The 20,596-nt window shown below is 42.6% G+C and overlaps 1 protein-coding gene across 12 annotated transcripts in view; it reads right to left on the bottom strand.

Annotated features, from left to right (window-relative positions):
• KIF16B (kinesin family member 16B) overlaps positions 1 to 20,596 on the bottom strand; it is a 308,558-nt gene that overhangs the window by 116,555 nt on the left and 171,407 nt on the right. For all 12 annotated transcript variants that reach the window (XM_003905090.4, XM_003905091.4, XM_009216570.3 and 9 more), the window contains 2 exons: positions 19,617 to 19,699; positions 17,750 to 17,838 (listed from right to left, as the gene is read on the bottom strand). In XM_003905090.4, the coding sequence (XP_003905139.2) occupies positions 17,750 to 17,838; positions 19,617 to 19,699 (172 nt within the window). The remainder of the gene's footprint in view (positions 1 to 17,749; positions 17,839 to 19,616; positions 19,700 to 20,596) is intronic.

Here is a 20,596-nt window from a genome sequence, read left to right as displayed (position 1 = left end):
AAAGGCAAAAGGGGAGTTCTTTCATTGGGACAGGAAGAAGAAGAAAAGGATGAATGCAAAGCAGACGTGGGATTTAAAGGTGCTGCTCTCTTAGGACTCCTGTGTTCTATACGGAGTCAGAAACAAGCTCCTCTGCCTAATGACTCCTCTTCATAAGAGTGAGGAGAAATAATGGCGGGGTTAGAAGTAAAAGAGTCAGGAACATTATTTCTAATAATGAAGAGGCCAGTGGGCAAGAGAACTGATGGAGGAAATGAGCAGAAAGGCCTGGCTGGGCATCATTCAAGCTTAGAGACTTAATTTACAGGGGCACTGATCTCTGTGTTGATGTGGTTTTCTCTGTTGCACTGAGCTCAGATGTCTAGATATAGGCTTAGGGCAGGGAGATAGCGCAATGGTTCTAGAATCAATGGGACTCACATAAGTGGAAGAACAGAAGGACCATCTGATGATCTGGGAAGCAGATGGCTAAAGTGCTGGAGATGAGGGACTTAATTGGATACGGAAGTAAATGGAGACAAGACAAGACTTACAGGAAAAGTGAGAAATCAAAGAAAGTCTCCAGGCTGAAGAAGGGAGTGCTATTTAAGTAACTAGATTGCAGGATGAGTTAGTTTCAAAGAATCACTGAAGATAATATCACAACTTAGAATGATGAAAGGCTTAGAAGGAAATGTCTGGAAGGGGAGGAGAAGGCAACAGTACAGACAGGCAAAGAGTGCGAAAGGCAAAAAGCGGGACAGGCAGATGTCCCAAGTGAGGCTCAGAAGTGCTCCAGTGGGCAGAGGAAGGATGGTCTGGAGCAGCTTGGAGGAGGATCTAAGAGTCTCTGGGTTGGTGAAATCACAGGTCATCCTTAGGGGAAGCCTTCACTTATTGGGATGGAGAAAGGGAAGTATGTGCATTAAGGGAAGCTGTCAAGACCAGGTGCTTGAGGCCATTGCTCTGGCCCCTGAAAGTAGTACTGTAAAGTACTGAGTCAGAAATCAGAGAGAGAATACCATTTTAATTCTTAATGAAGACTTGTGATTTCCTTTCTGTGACCAGTCTCTAAATAGGTAGAAACTTTGGTTGTTTTCTACTGAAAGCAAAATACCTTTGGTAAACAATGATACCTGTTTCCTCAAAAATAAGAGTAACATTTAAAAAACAAACAAAAAATACCATAAAGATGTTCAGTCTTAAATCACAAACAGTATGAGGGGAGAGTCATTCCAAAGTTAGAGAGTATTTTTAGATATGCAGTGATACGAGTTGCTGCTCACATTAGATCACTTCTGTTAAATATTACATATTTAATAATCATACTCCAAAATGCACCTATTTCCATAATCAATGATAATTACTTGGGATAATAAACCTCAGTAGATTGTAAAATATAAATGTGAGTGTGTCATTATCAAGGAAAGAACATCAAGAATAATTGTATTTGAAGGTGGCTTCATTTTAAATATGTGTAATTCATTATCTTACTTTACTGGAATTATCATGGCCCCCTATTCTAATTTCCCAAATGTTATAACTAAAAGGAAACCACAAAGGATGTAATTTTTGCAGGTGTTTTTAGCATTTTAAAATGACACTTGGAAGTATACTTACTGTGTTAAGTCCAACAAAAAAAGGACAGGACAGCATACAACCTATTATTTTTTAATCAGAGATAGCCTTTTCTTTTACATTAAAAGAGATCTATCATTTTTACGTATAACTGCACATATTTCAATTAATCTTTCTGTTATCATCGGCAATAAAAAAATGAGCGAGTGGGAATGTCTCAGCTTATACCATAAAGAGGGAGGAACGGAGGAAGGAGGGAGGAGAGAGAAATGAGGAAGATTTAAATGAACTGAAAGCATAAACACCTGCATCCTTGTGTGTCTTCATAGTCATTCATGTTGTACCTATGATGTCGTTTCACTTTCTAAACAGAGTATGACTACCCAGGTCCAGTCAATGCTTGAGCAGGCAGTTGCAGTGCAGGTAGATAGGGAGGGTAACGGAAGCTGAGTCCAGCCCACAACATGCATGGAAGGGAGACACCCTGGCAACAGAGGCGGTCTCCCTATTGGACAGTCATATTGGTAAAGTCCCTGGCATGGATATTACTCTATTATCTCAGTGGGCATAGGATCAGATAAGGAAAAACTTCTTGGTCAATGTGTAGGCCTGGCTTTTTCCTAGGTGACTTTTAGGTTGTTGTCAAATATAGGGATTACTTCATGGGCGTGCGACCCATGCAGCTGCACAGGGCCCTGTGCTCAGACAAGTCCCATACTTGATGCTCTGCTGTGGCCACCTTTAAATTCGCAATGATATTAGAACAAGAGGCCCAACTTTCAACAGGTACCGAACTCTGCAAATTATGCAGATAGTTCTGATCAAGCATATGTCATCTTTGAAAGAACTCCCGGCCTTGTGCCTGGAATGCTCAGTGGTATTCCTCAGTCCAGATCTGGTAAGGAACTAGAAAAGCACTAGAACTCAGTGGACGATGTTTCACCTTTCCCTGATGCTTCACTAGGGTTTAGGTTCCAACTACAGAGGGTTCTTCAATGGTTTAGACAAAAATGTTGACCTTTTCACCACACTACCATCCCCTAGGAAACTTGAGTCATCTCAGGCACCTCACAAGTGAGTGAATCCCATGGAGACGGGAGGATCTTAAAGACTAAAGAGAAAGTTTGAATTTGGGTGAGGGGGTTTGTGCTTGTCCTATCCAATCTTCTTCCCAACCTTGCAAACCCTAACATTCTAGATGTTCCTTGAAGGCTAAGCAGAAAGCAGTTATTTCACCCAGGGTAGGCTCTGGGAGACTGAAGAAAAGAAGAACCCAGCCATCCATCAGGTTTCCAACTCTTCATGGAAAGGCCTTGAAGTCTTTCCTATGTGAATCAGCTCTCAGCAAACTTTCATTAGAAAGCTAGGAATAGCTGTTTGGTAGACACAATTGGAATTTCTACACTATTCACTCCCTCTCATCCTTTTTCCAAATCATTGTCAGGGTATCCCACAGTAGGTGGACTTACATAAAATTACAATTCAAGGTGTGTGTATCAAGATGGGGGTGGGAGACAAGAAGTCTCACAATGCAATTTAATCTAGAAGGTTGTGAAATTAAACCCTCTTAAATAAACCTCAGAGTTTGTAACTTAAAAATTCAAAGCACTCTGGGAATGATTTTCTAACAAATTTCCAAATCCCTGGTCTAGAGGGTACTCACTAAAGACTTTCCAAGGAGCCGGTCTTAAGCCTTTTGCATTCCAAATGGAAAGTGCCCTAAGAAACAAGGATTGGTTTTTAAAAAAATAATAAAATTTGATATTATAAGCATTTTCACTAAGTTTCTCCCCGGCCTATTTCTCACAGCAGTGGTATAACTTGCTCTGAAAATGACAGCTAGGAACATAGATGTGAAACCCAGAGGTTTTCCTAATCAAGCGAGAGGATCACAGGCAGTCTGAACTTGATAAGGACTTGAGATAGATCATACACTGAACTCATACACACCCCGCCTCCCCTGCCCCTCCATCCTATTTTACAGGCCAGGAGAATGAGGCCCACAGAGTGTGAGACAGAGGGCCCAGGTGACCTCCTTTTGAGAGTCAGGACTCAAGCCCACCTCTTCCAACTTCTCATCCATTCTTCTACCCAGCCCGGAATTCTATCTTACCTTCTCAACCAAACCATGGTACTTTTTATCCCAGAAGGAGCCTCTCAAAAGTTAAAAATGATCCAATATTGCAAAATATATCTCTTTCCATTGGACAAACCAGAAGAATGCACCACATAATTTTCCTTCCACTTCCTTCAGCCACGCATTCTACACATACAATAAAACTTGTCCTGGCACCTGCTGTGAACAGGCAGGACTCTGAGTGGAATAAAGAATGGACAGCATGCCTTTGGGTACTCTTAAGTGAGTGAAACAGAGTGAAAGGAAGCATGCTCATGTATCGATCACACACAATGTAAGGAGGCCAATTGGAAAGGGCATGTTTTCAACAGGAGATGGGGTGGAGGGACAGCATTTACAGGGATGAGAGGAAGCCTTGCAGAGGAGGTGTTGTCTGAGCTTGGCCTTGAAAAATGGATGGAACTGTGATGAGCATAGTGTTGTGGGTGGGGGAAAATCCAGTGGAAGAAAAATAGGAGAAGGAAGACAAATGAGAGGTACACAGAGGAAGCTGTACAGAGCCTCAGTTGGCTACTGCTCCAATTAAATAAGGAGAAGTGGTGTGAAATAACAGGGAAGTTAGACTGTGAGCAGAATATTAAAGGTCCAGATGACACACTCTTGAGGGCACCTTCCTGAGCAAGCTTCTCTTCCGCCGCCCCCGCCCATGAGTCCTCTATCACAGCACGGAGCAGGACTTTCAGAAACTGCTGGTTCACTCACCCATAATTCACCTAGTCAACATGCCAGGCACTCTCCTAGGCACTGTGGTCTCAGCAAAAGAAATCAAGTCTCTTCCCTCATAAACCTCTATACCAGTGTGGGGTTGAGCTCACTAATACAGAGTGAGTATGCCGTGAGATACGTACTCTGAAAAAGCATAAAGCTGGGGAAGAGGAAGGACTGGGAAGAGGACACTCGGGAGAGAGCTGCACGAAGGAAGTGAGTGGCCATGACGATGCATCTGGTGCCAACATGAGAGACGAGCCAGGCCACAGGCCAGGAGGGGATGTGTGCAGGACAATGGAAGTACAGAAGGACCACATGGTGCCAACAGGAAAAGAAACCAAGGGAGGGTGGCCACAGGAGAAGAATCATGGCCCAAGAGAGAGCTAGGGTGGACACCATCCAGGGCCTTACAGGTCACAGAGGGCAGAGGTTGTCTCTCCCTCCACTGGGGTTTTCAGAGGACGGAGATCCCCATCTTGGCTGACTGTGTATCTTGAGGGCTTTTTGTAAGGCACAGAGTAGGTTTCAACCAATGATTGCTGTGGGTAGTGTTTTGAGGTCAGTGGCATGAGCTTGACAGCCAGAAACACAATGACAAGGAGTTACAGACCACCTGGGTGAGACGGTGTCAACCGATGTCCGTCTCTTTGCCATAAGAAATAACTTTTAATACCCTGCACACTCCCATGTTTAGAATAATTCACTGCAAAAAATTTGGAAAACACAGGTAAGTGTCTCGCACCATGACTCCTTTATTTTGTTCCCAGCCCTCAACCTTTCCGGCCATAAAGATGCACTCACAGAGAAAAGCCTACCAGAGAGTCTATTTTTTAATCATTTCCTCATAATATACACCTTGGACAAATCACCAAATGATTATTATTCTACAACATAGTTTAATATCATGGAATTCTATAACATAGATGTACCATGATTTATGTACACAATGTCATATTGTTGGAAATGTACATGGGAAATTATCCTGAAAAACTATTTTGGTGAGGTCTATACTGGGTGGCCCAAGAAGAGGCTGGTTTAAGGAAAGAAACACTGTGCACATTTGTGGGTAGAGGGAAAAGAGAACAGAGAAGGGAAACTTGAAGATGCAAAGAAGACTCATAAAAGGCACTGCAGTTCCTCTGCCATGATGATACACTGTTGAAGTGAAGAGCTTTGCAAGTCCACCTGACACACGCGAGCACCTCTGAGATCGCACAAGAGAAAGACAATACGCCAACACCCCTAACCAGGCAATACTGAGATGTGCGCCTCAGTATCTCAGACCAGGGCTGCCAGGGGTCTCGGGGCACCAGCCTGTCCGCCACGCCCAGCTCTCTGTTGCAGTGCGTTTTCTTTTCTAGGTATCTGACGCAGTGGTATATTCCTTCCTTTCCTTACTTCTCTCCCTGACATTTCCCTCCTCATTCCTCCCCATGTGGCTTTAATTTAAGCAGCAGCTGCCACCAAAAAAAGAATTCTGGGTGTGGATTTAGCTGACAAAATAACAAGGTAGACCAAGATTTATATAAAGAATTAATTGAAATGTTACCAACAATTTACATGGGAAAAAAAGGAAATAGTTCTGAATGTCCTTAATGATTAGTCAAAAGTTAAATCAGTGATGATATAAACATAAAATGAAGAATCATATTCAATGGTGTGAGAAAAAGCACACAATAAAATGTTTAAAAAAAGTAGAAACTGTATATCTAGTGCAACCTCAATTCTGTTTTTTTAAATACTCTATATAATGCACAATTACAATATTTGATGTACACTTAAATATATGTACTTAAAATATAAGCAAACATTACAAATGTAAACCAATCATTTTTTTCTTGGTGAAAAGATTATGAATACTTGTGATTACTTTATTCATTTCTGAATGTGTTACTTTTTATAATAAGCATTTCACTTTATAATGAGAGTAACTACCTGTTTAAAAAATTTTGTTTAATCTATACTGATTACAGCAACTGTTTTACTTCTGCTTTGCTTGTATCAATCTGTGGTTCATTTCCATTTATTTCCAACAATGATGACAATTAACCTTAGGTCATGAGATATGGGAGTTGCTGCTGGTGACTAAACATATGGTGTCACTGACTTGGAAGCCAGCCATTCCAGGTTAAGAGTCACGATCTGTGATAAAAGGACGGTATGGAAGTTCCTTAGTTCCTTGTCTGGAAACAGTTCACACATACACACATTCAGTCAAGAATTATTCCCTTAAACACCTACTCAGAAGTCAGAATACAGTACTGAGAAAACCAGACTCTTTCACCTACCACTAAATACAGAGACCAAGAGTAGACAATTGCACAAACAGATATAATCACCAACTACTTAAAGTGTTAACAAGAAAAGATAGAGGATGCTATGAATAAGTAGGCCAGGAGGTAAAATTTGGATTGCGTTTGGTAAATCCTCTTCGAGGAAGTGACATTTAAATGGAGATTTTGGAGACCATGTAAGATTTAGTTATGTGAAGAACCAGTGGACAAATGGACAAGTGTTCTAGGAGGAGAAAATAGCATATGCAAAGACCCAGAAGCAAAAATGAATGTGTACAACTGGAAACCTTGACTGAATTAGCAACATGTTCTAATCAAATGAGTTAACAAATTACAGAGCCGCTGACATGTAATCAAGTTAATATGTTACTGCCATGGAAAATCATGCTGTCATGTAGGGCTAGGAGGAAACCTACTTTCTCCCACCATTGCCTATAACTGCCATTCATCATTTCACCAGAACAGTCTGATTTGCTCAGCTGACCTTGACAATTCAGCTTTCGATTGCACGGTTATAAAATGGCTGAAGCAAAATGCATCCTACCACTCAGACAATACAATCTGAAGTAACTGAATAAAGGCACATTGTTCTTTGAATTCAAGGGCTCATCTCCCCACCTACTTTGAAAACAGAAAACACCTGAAGCTCTTCAGTTAAAGTGGCTCACAGTGGAATAATATTCAAGGACAAAAGGAAGAAAGCAAAGTCTGTAATTAACACTAATCTCAGTTAATGGAGGAAGAAGCCCACTTCTTTCAGTTGCTTTCATCACATGTTCCCCAAGATTGTGTATCTTAACAAGCTATTTAAGGCAATCTATAGCCAACTGTAAAGTTAGTAAATGGTCCATAAAAATGCAAAACAACTGAGACCAAAAACTGGAGAAGAAACCAGCCTTGCAGCAAACTAAACTTTTGAAAAATGGTAAGGCCCAATAAAATAAACCAGCAGAGATAAACACAGTAAATAACCATCAACTAAAACACAGGCTAACTACCAAATTACCAGCAACATAAATACTGCCAACTCCATGTATAAAATGTCCATGCTCAAGGTCAGTAAGAAAAAAAAAAAAAAAGGATAAGACAATTTATAAAGTAGCAGCGAGTGAGCGAGAAGAGGAGAGAAAAGTGTGCTTGCAAGGGAATGTGGTCTTCTTCCCTCCCAGGACACGCAGTGGGGACCATGACCTCACATGAAGGTGCAAACCTTGTTGAGAATATCTCTAGCTACCAGTAGATTCTATTTCTGAAGCCCCTTCTACATTGTTAGAAAGCAAAGGGGAAAAGTGCATTCCCCTTAGTTCATGTTTATTAGACATCTACGTTCCAAGTATGCTGCTGTGCACTAAGTAAACAACAAACTAGATTCTATGTCTGTTTTCTGGAAGTGTGCAGTCATGGACAGCAAAGCTAAGGCTCAGTACAACAATGGGCATACCCCTGTTATTGGTGTCTTCTTACTTTCTCCCTAATGTGATGTATTCATCCTCCCAGTTTAGTGAAGGCAGAAAGGAGGTGAAGAAGGAAGGGAGAGAGGGAGGGAGGGAGGAAGATATGAAAGAAATAGGGAAGGAGTGGGACACAGGGAGGAAAATGAAACTATTTCCTTTCATATAATTGTTGTCATCTGGGGAGAAGCCCTTACTATCACTTTGGTGCCGTTGGCTTTTTGTATTCAAATCCCAGGACTCTTCATTTGGAATCTAGTTCTTTCCAGCTTTATATTCCGGAAATCCATTTCCATTCTTAATCTGAAAGTACCAGGAAGGCTGATGCTAATGTCATAGAGCATTCTAGTATAGCAAGTAACTCAACACAGAACGAATTAGGAGCTTGGTGAGTCTTTCTTGATGACCAGGATGCCCAGGGCTTGCTTTTAGAGATAGCCACTGTTTGCCAGATTCCCTAGACTCTAGGGCCTGTGAATACAGCCTAGAACTGTGTCTAGGAGGGCGTAATTATATTGACACATTCAACACTCTAAGAAGGCCCATTTTCAGCTTGAAAAACAAAATAAAAAGGATAGTCTCATCTACCAGTGGGAATGGTGGTAATATATATATAAACATTCTGTAGAATAATTTGTGAATATGCAGCGAGAGCCTTAAAACTATATGCACTCTGGCCTGGCCATTCTACTACTACTTCCTCCCCGCTGAGGAATTAATCATGGCAAAATGCAAAGATTTAGCTACAAAGCTCTTCAGCCCAATAACTTGTGATAGTTAAAAATGAGATAACAAAATGCCTACCAATAGAAGTTAAATAAGGTATGGAAGGGGTCCCCAATCCCCAGGCTGCAGACTGGTACCAGCATTCGATTTGCACAGGAGCGCGAACCCTATCATGAACTGTGCACACGAGCGATCTAGGTTGTGCGCTCTTTACGAGACTCACCTAATTATCTGAGGCGGAAGGGTTTGATCCCGAAACCATCCATCCCCCTCCTCTGTCCCTGTCCCTGGAAAAACCATCTTCCACGAAACTTGGTCCATGGGGCCAAAAAGGCTGGAGAGCGCTGAGGTAGCGAACAGTCATACAATGGAATATCATATGGACATTAAAATAATGTGAAAGAATTTATGAAAGAAAAAAATAATAAGTGCAAAAAACTTGCAAGTCCAACATTAATCCATCTTGGCACAAGATATAAAATATAAATGTATATATATAAATGTGTGCACATACATAAATGTGTGTGTACATCTACAATATTAATCCATCTTGGCACAAGATATAAAATATAAATGTATATATATAAATGTGTGCACATACATAAATGTGTGTGTACATCTACACAAGGAGAGGCAGAGACAAAGAAAGATGGACAGTGGAAGAAACAGGGGTATAGGCTGGAAGGTACAGTAACATGTTAACTGCAGTCACTTCTTTTTTTTTGCTTGTGATTTCTCAATTTCCCATAATGAACACATTAAAGTAAAAAATACATTTAAGTATTACTCATCCGCCTTCTTCCCCGATCATCGGTAACTTCAGACCATCCTCTGAGTTAGGGGCCTTCCATGGCTGCGGGGTCTGCACTGGCCCTGATGCTAACCAAACCCCCTCAGGCTGCTGCACTCCTTGGATGACGCTCCTCCAATGGCTCGCCAGATACAGGTTTGATCTGATTTTTGATATTTTTTAGTTTAACTGGGTTTGAAAGCTAGGTGTTTCTCCTCTTTAGAATTTAATTATTCAAATACATCCATTTAAATGGGCTCACCACTGGTTAGTGCTCAGAGGAGGCTAATGCGCCAGTGAAAAATTCTTTTATTTTCAAGACTGAAATGAGCTTGGAAGTTATCTAATTTTGCTTTGAGCACTTTGAAGAAGCTGTGAAAGCTTCTGCAGCTTGCCAAATGAGCCGCCTGTTTGCAGTCTCAAAGCAAGGCAGAGGAGGCCCGAGCAGTCGGCTTGGTTTCTTCTGAAAGACGCTGCACCAGCTGAGGAGGAATGTTTCCCCTGCAGGAAAATTATCTCCTGGCAAAGACCCTGGCTGGGCACCTCTCCAACGTGGAGCTAACTCCCAAAGGAAGTCACCAGGCTTCTCTGCCTAATCCCAAAATTCTCTGGCACCAAGTATCACACATGTGTGCGTACAAATCACGGCTTCCAGGGAGCTTGAGGTGTGGGCCAGCAGTAATTTCCCAAACTATGTTCCAACTCTATGTGCCCAGTCAGGCTGATATAATGTTCTTGGGGAACAAGAACTTTGCTTTTAAAACTGCAAATCTTACTATAATTCAGAGCACAGGGTATTTTTTTTTAGACATGGGCTGTTTGGAAAATTAGTAGATGGCCTACTGAACAAAGACAAAATTCACACTGCTCTGAAGATAACTTGGCGCTTACTGGATACAATAATTTGCAAACCAGTCATTCTTTTGGAGAGCTCTGTTCTGGGAAAAACTGAGTACTACGCAGCAATTTTTCAGTCAATTGCAAAGAACACACTCAGGTCTACACAATACCAAAGAAACCAAGAGGTATGGTCATTGTAACGCCACCAAATGTGTAGAAACACATCTGTGTGGGTGAGTGACTCACAAAGATAGGGGCCAAGTAATGTGGAGATAGGAAACTGCACAGGGACCATGAACAAAAGACCTGGGCAGACTTGTGAGAGGGTAGACACATCCTTTGTGCTGAGAGCACATCTGCTGGCCAAAACCTACAAGCTCAATGAACATTTGTGAGGTGCCCACTCTGTGGGGTCTTCTGGAGATTCCAAGATAAATGAGGCACAGTGCCTGCCCTGAAGAAGCCTAAATCAATTAAGTACACAAACATCAAATGAACGAATTTGGAAAGAGCTAAGACACACGAATGCACAAAATGCCTGCGAGAGGATACACAGGAAGCACTGAGCTCCAACTGGAAATGCACAGAAAGCTTCCTGAGGATACGACTCTATGCTCAGCTTAAAAGAGGAAGATGACTGGCCAAGGGAAGAAGAAGGGGAAGGAGTCACAGACAGTGTTACAGATGCAGAGGCCTGCAGAGAGGTGTGACCCACGTAAATCACAGGATAAAGTTCGGGGTGGAAAGTGACTGAAAATAACATTGGAGAACAAAGTCAGAGATGATCAGGTTGATGCTTGGAAGTCACCATCTGGTAGGTACTGAGGGGCCAGGCCAGATGCTGAGAAGAGGAGGAGGGGGTGACCAGGAAGGGCTAAGGAGGTGTGGTGAGCTCCTTCCTCAGGTTCACGGCAGGGACAGGACTCCAGGGGCAGGCCCACAAGTCTTCCCTGTGCCATCAGAGAGAGAAAGTCAGGAATCACAGTGGGAACCATGCCAATCAGAGCTCTGCAACATTTGCTGCTCCTCATGTATTGACCCCATTGTCCATTTAAGGAAAAAAAAAAAAAAAATCTGTCCTACATGTTCTTTGGTAGTGATGGGCAACAAGATTTCCTAGAGTGAAAGATCCCTATATACTTGCTGAATGTGGGGGCAACAAGAGGAAGAGTGCTAGGAAGACAACGTACCGACGTGGAGCCAATTAGGGAAGGAAAAAAATTCCCAAGGGATAGAGTGGGTGATGACTCAACCTATAGGAAAGCAGGTGGCTGCAGAGGGACCTGGGCAAGGGAGGGGAGGCCCAGCATTGTTAGGCAGAAGCCAGCATGAGGGCTTAGCACAGAGAAGGAGGAGGCCAGGAGGCGCGTGTGTTTGTGCATGTTGGGGCGGGCAGGGAAGCAAACATTTAATAAGCACCTGCTTTGTATTACACAACAATTAAGAGGGTCAGCAGCTAGTTTGGCCTAAGAGGGGGGAAAGTAATAAAGAGCAGAAGAAAGCTCTCAAACAAGTCTGTTTGAGTAGGAGGTGCCATCAATGCTTTTGACTCCTGTTAAAACTTGTCCTGGAGAGGTGATAAGGCAAATATGGGGTTAAGGGTCTCTAGACTCCGTACTTCTCGGCAGGGCTTAGTCACCTGCTGAAGCTACGAGACTGCTCACAGGGCTTGGTGACTATGTAGGTGCCCTAGGAGGTGACTTAAAATGAGATGCGACGCATTGGGAGCATGGGTCTGGGGTGACATGTGCAGCTTTCCCTAATTTAAAGACCTTCAAACTCATCCAAGTCTGGCATGTGCAAAGATAATACTACCACCGTCCTGATTTCTGACAGGCTTTACAAGTGTCTTCCCTGTTCACTAAATCATGCTCCGAGATGACTGAGCCTCGGTCTGTCTCAATCACTCAAGCCCCAGCACAAGGATGGACAAATGATGGGCCCTCAAGCACCACTGAATGAATGAGGTAAAATGGCAGGGCTGTGAACATCTATTTTATTCAACACGGGGATCTGCCTTCATCCTCCAAGTGGAGAAATGTCGCCTTTGACAGGCCACACAAACCCGAGCTTTTTCCATGGGTGTCTGATCGCTGACGGAGTCACAGTCACTTACAGGAGAAAGTTCAAGGCCCAGGGCCTAGTTTTTCAAGGTTGTACTCATTATCCTCCCTTCCTCTTGACAATCTACTCCTCCTCCTGCCATATTTCTATTTCAGTTGAGTGGCATGTAGCACCCAACCAGTTACTGAAGCCAGAAACTGCAAGTCAACATCTTTTCCTTCATTATATCCCATATCCAATTCATCATCCAAACCTCAGGACTTCCTGCCCTGACTATCTCTGCAGCTCACCCTTCTAGGTTCCTCCCACTGCTGCCTCAGTTCAGGCCCTCACCTCTAGGATCCTTGTGAGCTTCTCCAGGACTTGTGCTGCCTAGCCAGTTCCTGAGAAGTCAGAGCAATGCCTTTCAATGCAAGGATGAATGATCATGCTTCTTCCTAGCTACAGGCACTCCTTGGACTGACTGGGTTTTGAGAAACATGCAAATGAGCTAGTTGAACTGAACTTGGCAGAACATGAGAGAGGTCATGTAATCATCAGGAAATCCATCCAGGATAGATTTACGTTAATCATTTATTTACTATACTTACTGGGGGAACTACATTTTGAGATTTTCTTTCTATATTTTTAGATACCATTTTCAACGTGGGACACTTGAGAAAACAGAAGAAAATAAAGATGAAAAGAATACAATAAGATACTGCCTCACACACATTTTGATGTGTACTATAAAAACAGAAAATCACAAATGCTGGTGAGGATATGGAGAAACTGGAATCCTTGGGCCCTGTTGGTGGGAATGCAAAATGGTGCAGCTGTTGTAGAAAATAGCATAGCAGTTCCTTGAAAATTAAAAATAGGGCTACCATATGATCCAGCAGTTCCACTTCTGGGTGTGCACTCACAAGAGTTGAAAACAAGGACTCCGACAGACAGTTGGACACCTATGTTCACAGCAGCATTATTCACAATAGCCAAAAGGCGAAAACAATCAAAGAGTCCATCAACAGATGAATGGATAAACAAAATGTGGTATTATCCATACAATGGAATACTATTTGGTCATAAAAAGAAAGGAAATTCTGACACCTGCTCTATTGTGGATGAACCTTAACTAAAGACATTACGCTAAGTGAAATATGCCAGTGAGAAGAGGACACACACTGTATGATTCTACTCACATGAGGTACCTAAAGTGGTTAAATTCATGGAGACAAAAGTTGAGTGCTGATTGTCAGGAGTTTGGGGGAAGGAGGGAATGGAAATTATATTTAATGAGTACAGAGTTTTAGTTTTGCAAGATGAAACTGGTTGCACAGTAATGTCAATGCACTTCACACTACTGAACTATACACTTAAAAGTCATTACCACGGAGAAGAATGTTAACTGAAGATTGGGCCCTAGAAACCCACCCCTCAGGCACCTAAAATTCATGGGCAATTACTTTCTACAGCAGGTGGCAAGTTGAAGGGGTCTGGGAACCAGAAAGAAAGAAAGTATGATGAAGTATTAAATAATTTTTATTTGCATTTGTGTCAATGGTTAATGCAAGGGGTAGCATGTGTACTTGAAGTCAGGTGAACAGGCTGCATAATGGCAGCGTCAGATGCAGCCAGAACCAACTGTAATTCCGTCCAAAACAGATTTGCTTCTCCTGAATTCTCTGATTGCCTTGGCCTAGTTCTTCATTTCAAGACGAGGCCCTCTTCCCACCTATGGCTTAAAGATCCTGAACATGATTTTGAGATTATTCAAGTAACTGCAGTATCCCCTGGGATTAGGCAAACAGATTAGCCACAAAACCACATTCCTCTGCATAATATGTCTCGTTCCACTTATTTGGAACATCCATGCCCAAAGAAATTTTAAAAGCCTTTCCCAAAGGGACTCATGTGACTTACTAAAATTTTATTCTTAATCTGTTTACAAAATTTCTATTAAGCATGTTATGTGAATGACATCTTATACAGAAAAGAGTAACACAAGGCCCCTGACCTTAAAAAGCTTCCATTTTAACAGGAAATATACATAAGCAGAATTCTTACCCGACTGCTAGCCTAGGCCTGCCCTCCCTGGCTCCCCCATCTCAGGGAAGAGTGTACCACCTGCAGCAGCTGTTGAAGCCTGAATCCTGGGAGTCACTCTTAATTCCTTGATTCCACTTTGCTCCACCCCTACGGCTGAAGTGCAGACCCAAGCCACTATTACCTTTCACTTGGACCGAGGAAATAGCTTTTTCTAAATGGTCTCCGGCTTCTATGCCACATTCTCCAAATGGCGTACATCCTAATATTTGTATTAAGTACATTTTCAGGTTACTCCCTTGCTTAAATCATTCTAGTGGTTTGCCAGCTCTCTTAAAAAACAGTCAAACCCCTTCCAATTGCCTGCATGGCCCTACATTAGCTGGCCCTTGACCTCCCCACCCTCACTTGTACCACTCTTCTTGCTTACTATATCCCATCTACTCTGGCCCTCTCTTCACTTCTCATTTTGAAGCCATCACACTTGCTTTCTCCTTCTGTCTCAATGCTTTCCATTCTCCCCCTTTCTGTTTTATGAATGTCGTTTTCTCTCCATGTGAGTCTCAGACCAAACATCCCTTCTTCAGGCAGCCACACCTGATCAAACAGTGTCCTAAGACATTTGATTTCATTTTCACTTTCTGGATTTATTTGTAAATTATCTGTTGATTGTATCTCTCCTCCAACAGGCATGCAAGCTGACCTTCTCGGGATTACTGGCAATGGTGCCCCTGTCCTAGAATCCTGACTGGTTCATACAAGGCATTCAGAGAGGATTTGTTGATAGATGAGTGTATGTTACAAAGAAGACAAAATAAGGAGGAAAGAAATGGAGTAATGTACAGTGAAGAGGGGACATTGATTTTTGGTTGTGGGGAAGAAAAGTCAGGAATCGCTTCCACAGCAGAGATAGTCTGTACTATGCCCTGGAGGATGAGTAGGTAGCCAGGCAAAAATGTATCCTAGTCTCTGGAGCTAGCAAAGGAAAAGCCCCAGAAGCACAAGCTTGTCCACCTGTAACTGACCAATAAAAACAACAGTGGGAAGCTGGAGCTCAGAACACCCGGACAGAGGCCCGCAGACGAGCATAGACAGTGGACAGCCCACGTGACATGGTACAGGCTGGAACTTTATTTTTTAGACCATGGAAAGTCATTGAAAAGTTTTGAGGATGAAAACTGGTACACTTTGACCTGCATTTTGTAAACACTGAAAAAAACTATTTGAACTTAAATCTAAAAACAAAGAATGACATTACTTTTAAGAGAGCTAGACTTTCTCCCAAGTTTTAGGAAGAAAAAAGACTTCCATCCCATGTGTACATGTAAGGCAAAGAGAGGGGCCTGTGGCAAAGGAAAGGCTGACTGAAGATCACGTTTTGGTTTCCAAAGACATTCAATAGCCATATTACATTAGCAAATGGTTTCAGATTAAAAGGCACCACCACTGTAGAGGATAATAACGGTTGTATCTGGATTCCAGGATTAACTAACTGGGTCCTGGGCCAGGAGACACATCCAAGCCAGCATTCTTCATATCATAGGACAATTTAACTAGACAAACAATATTTAAGAGACAAGATCACACCATTTAAGCTGAAATTAACACTAAAGATCTGTGTATTATATTAAACTTAAACATGAGCAATTCCATCTCAGTCACAATAAAAGGCAACTGCTAAAACTGCTGTTAAGGACCTACAACAAAACGTGCCTTCCGAAGTACTTATCATTTAGTTGCTCTGACAGTGTTCTCCCATTTCAGAGGTCTGACTGACATGGCTGATTTCAGGACAGAATTATTTAATGAGCACAACTTTCCTCAATGACCATATAACAAAATGGAAAGATCAAATGGGAAAGACAAAGGCTGACACAAGGGAGTCAACTGCTGGTGCTTCCAGAAATCCTGGAAAGAGGGGGGCGCCCAGGAGTCCACAGCCACAGGGCTGTACTACCTGGCTTTTTTCTTAAGTTCAGGCAGGTGTTGGATTTGGGCTTTAGCTTGCTGGCCCATAAAATAAGGAATCCAGAAATGTGATCAAAGATGCCTCCTATGACACTGAAGAAATTACTTGCAGGTGTCTGCTTTCCACAAACCAGAACATTGGCTTGGGCTGAAGGAGTGAATGGCTTTCAGCACATGGCTCGATGTTTGCGAGAAATCTCAGGGTTGAGGGTGAGGGAGTAATGGAAAATGGAACCAGTCTCCTAACTGCAGTAAGGCAGGAGGTAGCAGAGTCAAAGCACGGGTGATGGAATCAGATAGACCTGGATACATGCCTCAGCTCTGACTGTGAAACTGACGGAGAGCAAATGTATAAACATTTCCCCATATGTAAAATGGAAATAGGTTTGTGAGAACTAAAAGAGAATTAAAAGATCAAGGTTCTTAGCATAGTGCCTGGCATACAGTAATTACTAAATAAATGACAGTTCTAGACAATGTTGTTCTTGTTACTTTTTTCTCACTTATTCAGTCATTTGATTTACCTCCATTATTTTACATGAGATTATCCTGGTAGGAAAGATAAAACTATGGAACCTCACACAACCAAAAAGGGCCCTCAAAGTTCCCTGTTTTTAGGCATTTTCATTTTAGGCATTGTCACTTTATTGATGAAGTCACTAAGGACGTGAGTTAAGCTGACTGTCCAAGGTCACCCAGCCACTAAGTCCATTTAAAACATTCTCATTTGTGCTCTCAGTAGTCCCCTAGTGTTTGAAGTAGTAAAGATAATTTCCTGCTCTACTGGATGGCCTAAGAATCAGGCGGCCTCTGTTATTACAAATAATTTATAAAATAAGATAAAAGTGCGTAAGCCAAAGGGATCATGCACTGAGTAATCAAAGTGCCAACTCTAAAATATTAGACAGTTATGAAAATGATAATGAAGCTTGTAACAACCCTTATAATGCTTATTATGCTGTTAAGCAAAAAATCAGAAAATGCAAACTGTTTATGTTGTGATTATAACTAAGTAAAATTATGCACATATATAGTAAGGGCTGGAAAGGAACTCGGAAAATGACGGCGGCTGATTTGATAAGGAGGCACCGTTGCAGAAGTTTTATTTTTATCTTGTGACTATAATGGAGTTGGCACAATAAATGCAAAAGTGATCGTCACAGGGAAGGAGATGCTGCTGTTCACTCACCCGGGGTTATACAACATGACTGCAGACAGGTTCTCACGGGACTTCGAGAGGTCGGTCATGGACAAGCTGAAGGAGGACAGAAGGCCACTCTAAGGGCAGACACAGGGCAGAGTGGTTACCTTAGCAGAGGAAAAAAGGTCACTGCTCTGGACTCATTGCTTCCAACATGTGAGAGACAATGAGGTACATATGCTCCTACTTAACACACACCACAATTAACTGATCTATCTGAGGAAAGCAGATCAGGGCAACAAGACCCTGATACGGCCGGGCGCAGTGGCTCAAGCCTGTAATCCCAGCACTTTGGGAGGCCGAGACGGGAGGATCACGAGGTCAGGAGATTGAGATCATCCTGGCTAACACGGTGAAACCCCGTCTCTACTAAAAAATACAAAAAACTAGCCAGGTGAGGTGGCGGGCGCCTGTAGTCCCAGCTACTTGGGAGGCTGAGGCAGGAGAATGGCGTAAACCCGGGAGGCGGAGCTTGCAGTGAGCCGAGATCCGGCCACTGCACTCCAGCCTGGGCGACAGAGCGAGACTCCGTCTAAAAAAAAAAAAAAAGACCCTGATACATTTCAAACCCAAGCCTTCTGCTAAGTACAGTAGGACCTTGGTCTTCTAGAGCTGGGGAAATTCATCAGGAATTCCACAACCCTGTTGGTCTCCCCTGCCAGTTAAAGTCAAGGAAAGGGGTTACAATATCTTTGTCATCCTCCATTACCTGGCAGGCAGCAGTCTCCTGTAATCAGCGATATCCACTCACACTTAGGGAGCGATAAAGATGAAGGCAGGAGAGATGAAGGGAGACCAAAAGAGCGAGCTTGACCTATTTTGCTTCCATGAGAAGTTACTGGCAAACATGTTTTTTCCCTCTGTTCCTCTGAAACTGTGTACCAAAAAGGACCCTCTAGGGAGACCCTGGGCTGCAGCAGATAAGAGGCTCCACTGGCTGGAAAAAGCCACCCAGGAGAAGGGTGAGGTCTGCAGCTTTCTTGTTATTTTCCATCTAGGGCACTGGCAACCTCGGGCATCCCTTATAAAGGAGACAGAAATGAGAGGCTGGGTAACCAGTGGTCAAGGGCAAACGCTTCTGGTATTCAAGTCAGTACTGCAGCCAAGGCTCCCCACTTGCTGGCTACGGAACAAGTTAGGGAGAGTTGCTCTTGGTCTGTTTCTCACCTTGACCAGGGGGTGACAGCATGGGGGTATTAACGGCTGCTGCACAGATAAAGTGACAGAATATATGCACAAGTTTAGCACCATTTCTGGCTCATAGAAATGTTAGCTGTAGCCTTTATTATCTTCTTCAGTCTAAGGACCAGCCATGATGTCTCTGAACAGATTTCTTTGCTTCTTTCTCTGGTCCTCAGCTCCCTTCCCCATCAGCACTTAAACTGCCCTTTAGATATCCCCTTCCAACCAAACCAAAGTCTTGCCCAGTTGTCCTAAACCCACCCCTGCCCTTGCTTCCCACCTCAATGAAAAATCTGTTTACTGTGGCTGATTTTGGATTAATGTGATTCCAATTTTGGGTTAATTCCTAAGAGATGCTGGTTAGAGAAAGTCACTTTCCACCTAATGCAAAATGATGCCCAATTCCTTGGTGGGAAGGGTGGAAGGCTGAAGAGAAGGATCTAGGAGGGGCAGTTTCTCTTTGTCTGCTCTAGAATTTACTTGCTCGCTCTCTTACTTCATCAGCCAATCATCTGGTGGGAAACAATCTCCCTAGAATCAATCCAGATCACAGAACTACTTTTCCAGTGGTTCTGCACCCCAGAAAGTCAAAACGTTGGGACCAGAGAGACTACCACCCACTCATCCCCACATCCGATCAGTGGTTCCCTCCTACAGACGCCGTGTCCCTCACCTTCCTCTTCTCCCTGAGCTTGGCAGCTTCCTTTGGATGGTTAAAGCGAAACATATTGGTTCTTCCCAAGAGAATCACAGCACCTGAGAACATACAAAAACAGTAATGAATTTACAGTAAACAGTGTGGTCAGTTGCCAATATAATAAAATGGAATTCTACTGTTGAAATGTAATTTCCAGTGTAATATAAAATAATAAGGGAAAGTTTTAGTCTCAAAAGTCCGCTTACTTAAGACAATTTCAAATCTGCAAATACCTTTATTTTTACAGCTGAGTGTCACAACACACATAATATCCTCATATCCATAATATCCAGCAGAAGTGATGAATCTAAGCATTACAACGTATTATGAGATTTAAAACTTAACAGACATACAATTAGACGTTTGATTGTCGGGAAGAAAAAATAAACCAGTTCTCCAAAGAGAGGTAGTATCAAGCAACGCATATGGTCACAACTTTAGGAATGTTTATTGATGCTGATAAAAGAAATCTCAAAAGAAAAGTGCTTTCAAAAGAAAACATGATGGAATTGGCATAGTATAGATAACTATCACTAAAATCTCCCTCAGAATTTGACGGGAAAGAACTTGTGTAAATTTAAGATCTATTTCCAAATAAAAACACTGCTTCTTGTCAAAACCCTATTAAAATTCCACATCAGACACACAAGAAAGGGTCCTTTTGATTGATGAAAGTCTTCCTTATTGAGAAAACAACTACATAAGGGGCAAAAGAATTCAAGGGAAATACCCAAGGAAAACAAAAGCATGGGAAGAGGCAAATTTCAGCTTGATGAAGCAAACAAACCCATTCGAGGGTCGCAGCTCTCTAAAGCAGGCACAGGTGCCTGCAGGGCTGTGAGCTCCTTGTCACCAGAGGCATGTAAGAGAAACGATGTTGCAGAAGAGGTTCACTGTCTCTTCTGAAGTCCCATCCATGTATGAGGGGCTATGTGTACGGCCCCAACCATGTATGA

This window comes from Papio anubis, chromosome 16, assembly GCF_008728515.1.
Source record: "Papio anubis isolate 15944 chromosome 16, Panubis1.0, whole genome shotgun sequence".
NCBI lineage: Eukaryota > Metazoa > Chordata > Mammalia > Primates > Cercopithecidae > Papio > Papio anubis.
This window is presented reverse-complemented; position numbering and strand designations above follow the sequence as displayed.